Here is a 6,752-nt window from a genome sequence, read left to right on the forward strand (position 1 = left end):
AAGCAGATCTCCCATAGACTCCATTATAAGCAAATAATTTAGTTTTTTTAAAAATATTCTCTGTAATAATAAAACAGTACCTTGTACTTGATCCCAACTAAGATCCTTATTGGAGGCAAAACAACCCTTTATTTAATGTTTAAATTATTTGTTGGAAGAGTTAAGGTGATGTTCCAAATTACAGAAAGATCCCTTATTTAGAAAACCCCCAGGTCCTGAGCATTCTGGATAACAGGTCCCATACCTGTATTTGTAAATGCAATTGCTAAGTAGTATCTATCTGTACCGGTCTATTCTTTGCACTGCTATGTACACGTAAAACAATGTAGCAGCAGTCATAGTCAGCTACTCTGCAGCCAAAACTCTCCTCCTTTCCCAGCATTTTTAACCAGCCCCTACAGAAATCTCACAGATGCAGTGTGCAAAGCATTGTGAGAATTTGAGAGCTGGCTAAAGGAGAGCCGACTATTGCTACAGTTTGTATTTATTGGAAAGCAACTTTGAAATACATTTTCAAAAGACAAATTAGATTTTTTTGGTTGGAGCTCACCTTTACTAAAAATTGCATTGAAAATGGGGCCAATGAAATAGTTATGTACAGCACTGCAAAACTTCAAGTGGAACTAAAGTATTCTATATATCAAAGGTCCCCTGCGGAGGCCCCCGTTGTAGCTGCATCATCCACCCTTGGAGACACTTTGTCTTCCTGACACTGATAGTCAATAGTGATGAGCGAATCTGTCCTGTTCCGTTTCGCAAACAATTTGCAAAAAAATTGCAAGAAAATTGCAAAACGCATTAAAGTCAATGGGCGTTTTTTTGGTCATTGTTTTTCATTTTTCCGTGCCTTGTAAATGTATTTAATGCGTGACATTTTTGTGGGCATTGGAGTCTATAAAGGTTTTTTTGCTAAACCTGGCAAAAAATGTTGCTTATTACTAATAGCCAAACATGAATATACGCAGGTCTAGATCAACTTTAACTACACGTGCTCCTGCTTAGCGCCCAAGCTGCCGCGTTCTTTCTTTTAGGATCATGTACTGTATTTAGTAGTATAGGTGGTACATATCTAGAAGGGGGCTCTGTAGGGGGTCCTTTAACGCTCCATTTGATAGCAAAGTATGTAACTGACCAATTAAAGCACCGGCAGATTTTAGAACTTGGGATTTACATTTTTTAGGTGCATTTTAGAAGATTCTGATGGGAAATGTCTCTACATTCCGTTTATGTTCAAAGTAATCCCATTTACATATATCACAGCTAACAAAAGCCATAGTGGGGTAAACTGACAGCAGTTTATTTACTGTTAGGGAATGTTTAGTAGTAATCAGTGAAGTTTCTCTTGATAAATGTAGAACGAGAGTTTTGCCTACACACTTGTATGAGAAATACAAGCAATCAAAGCTAAAAGGTTTCTAGCCACAAGACAAAGCCCTATACATTACTCGCTGACCATACATTATAACATTCGCTTGTTTGGCAAGGTCCCCAAATTGTGCAGTCACGTCAAAATGGTCACGGTTGTGTCAAATTGGGTGCGGTTGTGTCAAAACGGGCGCGGTCGCATCAAAATGGGCATAGCCATGTCAAAAAAAAAAAGCGGACAACAAAAAAATGACGCGGGCAACAAAAAAGTCGCACAACAAATACATTTTGCGGATTTTTTGCAGTTTTGCGAATTTTACTGTCATTTTCACAAATTTTTCGCAGAGGCGAAATGGGACAGATTTGCTCATCACTGGTCATTGGGATGCTGTGGTGCCATCACTGTGGGGAGCTATGATGTGGCAATCGGCGGATCACTGCATCAATCATGGAGATTCCTGTCCAATTTTCCTAATTTGGAAAACCGAGTAGGCAGTTTTGACCCAGGCAGCTCGTCCAAAAACGGGGCTGTCTGTATCATAACTGGACAACTGGACAGGTGGCAATCCTACAAGTGGATCTTTCTCTGATATGCCCACGATTACAACAATGGTGATACAGTTTGTCTGGGCAAGGACCATATCAATGAGCCAATGCAGATCTTGATCCAGCAGGGAAATCAAACCTGCCTGATGGACATCTGGATGTTTTTGGCCTGATATTGGTCAAGTAGGCCCATCGGAGGCCTCCCTACATGGGCATATCAGTTGCCAAATCATTCTAAGGAGGTCTAATCAGCACCTTAAGGGCAGCTCCTGAGCACACAATGGTGCAATAGCTGATGTTATGAATTAGGGGTCCGGCTGACTCACATTATGCCACTGCTTGCACAAGACACAAGACAATAGTGGTATTCTACTATTGCATTTGTTATATTAAATACAGCCAGCTAGATTGAGACTGTGAGATACCTGAAATCCATGGCCACCGTTAAGAACTACAATTTAGTGGGTTTTTTGTTTGTGGTTTATTTGTAGTTGCTAACCCCTTTAATCACAAATATAAGTATCTATTATAAGTTGGCATACATAATATTGCCTTTCTGTAATACAGTATGTACCCTGTGCTCCTACAGGACATGTTGTCACCAACCACATTTCTCAGGATATTTTAGCTTGTGGCTTCCGTTTTAGTCCCCCGCTGAAAAAGGATATATGTAGAAGTGTGATATCACTCTTGAATGACACAGGAACAGCAGCTAAAATTAGTTTGGTTGTATTTGTGATAGCTATTTCTGGGCTCGTTAACATGCATTTTTTATAGGTTTATTCACTTGATTGGACTCAAAGCTTATTATTATCAATGATCTTTAACTTACAGGTCGCTGTGAGATTTCGAGTGCAATAGGTGAATGATAGGATACACACTGTATCTCACACTGCCACGTCTCACAATGGGAGCTGACAAGTTCTGTGACTTCACAGAATGGATGGGGACATGCGCTATAACATCCCCAAATCCACATGCCCAAAACATATAATGAATGAGGTGCTTTAGTGCAGCCAGAAATATGTGCCGCATTCCTTACTTTGTCATGAGACCTGAAAAGTGCGTCAGTTGTATTAGACTGGACAGGTCCATACTGGGTTATGTGGAGCCAGGGTCGGACTGAGGGGTGCAGGTCCCACCGGGACTTCTGCCTCAGGGGCCCCTGCGCCCCCCAATGCCTCCTGCCGCGGCCTTCACTCACCTCCCTACAGGGGCCCTTCCACCCCTCCCCTTAGTGCACTTAAATGAAACTTACCTGCAGCACTTTGGGGGAGGATCGGTGCAGTGTCCCGCAGGGATCGGGTCTGGGCCGCCAGGTCCCACCAGAGCTGGGGTCCACTGGGTTTTTTCCCAGTGCCGTGGCAGCCCAGTCCGACCCTGTGTGGAGCAGTAAATGATTTAAATGTTGTGTTTAAGAAGTTTACATACAAAACTAAAGCAAAGTTTTACAATTCTCCTGATGATTGCGTCCAGTCTGAATGAACAGCAGGTGGTGCTGTTGTTTCAAATGCATTATATTAGCAGTGTAAAAACTATAATATCTTGAAAAAAGTATGTAAAGTGCAAACTGCTCAGAAGATTGCTTTGAGCAATTTTACATGAATCTGTTTCTATGGTTTACATTTCAGATAACATTTACACATACACACATACATATATACAACCAGAAATGAACAAATGGCCATCACATGAGTTAACTTACATCGGCTAGTCTAAAGCTGGGACACTGAGAAGTTTGTTTTGGGTTTATTATGAATCTATTAAAACACAGTGGAACGTATTTATGACTTACATATGATATATATGCCAGAATGTATATACAGGGTCGGACTGGGCCACCAGGACACTGGGAAAAATCCCGGTGGGCCCCGGCTCTAGTGGGCCCCGGCGGCCCAGACCCGACCCTTGCCGGCTCTCCCCCTCCCGAACGCTCCTCCCCTGATGCGTCAAATTTATGCACTCGGGGGAGGACGTCGGGTGGGGGCCCTGCGAGGGGGGTTAGGGGGGCCCCTACAGGGGGGGGTGGGGTGGTTAGAGGACGTGCCCGGCTGAGTGCACCTGCAAGGCCCCTGGGATGGGAGCCCCGGTGGGCCCTTCACACCCCAGTCCGACCCTGTGTATATATATTAGGCTGTACCTCCTTCATTATTCATTTTGCGGAACTGAGTGGTATATATTCATGAAAATGTCTTTTTATCAATTATTTTCTCAAAATTCTTTTTTTTTCAGAACGAATCCGAAGTTCACTGCTGCGGTCTCAATATTTTTGATATTCCTGAAAACCTACCAAGGAGCATCAAAACACTGGACCTGTCTCACAACCTCATCACTAAAATCACTGTGTCTCCAATATCCCACCTTCACAGTCTTCAGAGTCTGAGCTTAGGCTACAACCAGCTGGAAGAAATAGACCGTGGAGCATTCCTGGCTGTAACACAACTTGATACTCTCAATCTTGCTGCTAATCAATTGCACAAACACTACCAGCGCCATGACGGGGTTTTTGCATCGCTGCCAAATCTAAAAATACTAAGTCTTGCACAAAATCATTTGGACAGTAAAATGGTAACGTTCTACTTAAACGGCAGTCGTTCTTTGAAAAAGCTGGACCTGTCAGGTAACAAGATGGTAACACTGTCCCCTGGGACCTTTGATGGAGCTTTGCATCTTACAGAGTTAGATCTTGCCAACAATGACATCACAGGGATAACAGAAGGTACATTTGATGCCTTACAAAACCTCAGAACTCTGAATCTTGCAGGGAACTTCATCCAGTGCATAGCTAGCTTTGATCTCACACAGCTACAAGTTCTGAACCTCAGTTCCAATGCCTTAAGGTTCTTCTACAGCAATGACTCACAAACACCTTATCAGCTTAGTACCTTAGACCTCAGCCAAAATAACCTCAAACGTTTCCCATTTCTTCCTAATATTCATAAGATCCAGTATCTTAACCTTTCTGGAAATAACCTGGTTGAAATGGCACCAGGATCAGAAACAACGTTGGAGAATGTAGAAAGTAGCCATTGGTTTGAAGCTGCTGAAGGCTTAGACCTTTTCAGTGCTATTGAATATTCAAACTATAATCTATCCCATCTACGAGATTTGGATCTTAGCCATAACCATCTGACCTCGTTCCCTTCTCACTTCCTTTCTAATGCAACCAGACTTGAAAATCTAAATTTGGCTCATAATTGCATTACATATATGAGGGAAGAGCCTTCTTCTACTGTGTCCAGCCAGGTAAAAGATTGGACTCACATACCTGTGACACTGAACGCCTTAAAGGTCCTAAATCTGGAAGGGAATTCTATCCAAACTGTTCCACAGTGGTTGTTCAAGTTTCTTCCTAATATTCAACACCTCAATCTCAAAGGCAACAATGTTATTCTGCGCCCACAGAGCCATCCCAAAATGATTAATGGTTCATCAAAAGACGATATCTGTACAAATTTTTCTAGGGCTCCCAAACTTAAGTATTTGAATTTAGGTCACAACTACATTACACAGCTTCCACCCCGTGCTTTCCATCATACGCCTTTAGCTGTACTGGATCTCTCTGAAAATCTAGGATTGACTCTTGAAGAAAGTACGATGGAAGGGCTGGAAGAATCACTACAGTTTCTCTCTTTACAAGGAAACCAGATGAATGAATCCCAAGCAAAACTTCCATGTTTAAAATCATTACAATTTCTGAATATGTCTAATAACAAACTTCGTGCCCTACCCGCTAATTTATACTGCTCTCATGTGGACATTGTGGATCTTCGAAACAATGACCTTCGTATGTTAGATAATAAAGCTGCCTTAGCCTGGGCCTCGAGCCTTACCCATCTGTATATCAAAGGCAACCCCTTTAGCTGCTGTTCCCTAAACTGGCTAAAGATCTTGCAGGCTGGACCAGTACGTATCTGGGATCTGGAGGAAGCACATTGCATCTATCTTGACAACAACAGCACTGGCAAAGCTAATGTAACCGGTGACCACACTAAGCACTGCTTTCATCAGACAATAAGTATTCACTCTATAATTGTGATTATAATTTCATTCATAGCCTTGACTTCTTTGACTTCTGCAGTATATTTCCTGTGTAGGAAAGGAAGACCAACGTTGGCATTAACCTGTAAGTTCAGGAGCAATAAGGTGGCTGCAGAACCAGCCAGTCCGCCTAAGGCAGTGAAATCAAGGGAGGAGTCCATCATTTCTACTCCGTAGCAGTCTTATACAATCATGCATGTACACTCTCATTTGGCAATGGGAAACATTAATGAAAGCTTTAAGTTACAGGGAAAGCTAAGCATTCCTGCTGGTTTGGTTTAATAGGGTTGTTCACCTTTTAAATTAACTTTTAATATGACATAGACTGATATTTTAAGATCATTTGCAATTAGTTTTCATTTTGTTTAGTTTTTCAGTTTTTTAGCTTTTTGCCCAGCAGCTCTCTAGTTTAAAATTTCAGCGGCTGGCTGCTAGCGTCATGTTTACCTTAGCAACTCTGGATTGGTTTAAATGACAGACTGGAATATGAATAGGAAAGGGCCTGGATAGAAAGATGAGTAATAAAAAGTAACAATAGTAATATTGTAGGCTCACAGAGCAATAGTCGTTTTGGCTGCCGGGGTCAGTGACCCCTATTTGGAAGATGGAAAAATGTAGAAGAGGAAGGCAAATAATTAAAAAACTATAAAAAATAAATAACAAAGACCAAATGCAATGTTGCTAGGAATAGGACATTCTATAACATACTAAAAGTTAACGCAAAGGTGAACCACCCATTTAACGTATTTAAAGAAGAACAAAAGGCCAATTTGCTATGGATGCCCCATTATTATAATTGC

The 6,752-nt window shown here is 41.8% G+C and overlaps 1 protein-coding gene across 1 annotated transcript; it reads left to right on the forward strand.

Annotated features, from left to right (window-relative positions):
* The first annotated feature begins 2,850 nt into the window (after positions 1–2,850).
* lrrc32.2 (leucine rich repeat containing 32, gene 2) lies at positions 2,851–6,463 on the forward strand. Its single transcript, XM_031891687.1, has 2 exons — positions 2,851–2,913; positions 4,144–6,463. The coding sequence occupies exons 1-2, from the start codon at positions 2,851–2,853 to the stop codon at positions 6,127–6,129; spliced, it is 2,049 nt and encodes a 682-aa protein (XP_031747547.1). The 3' UTR covers positions 6,130–6,463.
* The last annotated feature ends 289 nt before the right edge of the window (positions 6,464–6,752 follow it).

This window comes from Xenopus tropicalis, chromosome 8 (assembly GCF_000004195.4).
Source record: "Xenopus tropicalis strain Nigerian chromosome 8, UCB_Xtro_10.0, whole genome shotgun sequence".
NCBI lineage: Eukaryota > Metazoa > Chordata > Amphibia > Anura > Pipidae > Xenopus > Xenopus tropicalis.

Bases quoted from the DNA above. Each gene is read 5' to 3' on its own strand.
- lrrc32.2 (XM_031891687.1), top strand. From the start codon at position 2,851: ATGGATGGGGACATGCGCTATAACATCCCCAAATCCACATGCCCAAAA. The intron at 2,914-4,143 runs GTGCTTTAGTGC...TTTTTTTTTCAG, and splicing joins CAAAACATATAATGAATGAG to AACGAATCCGAAGTTCACTG.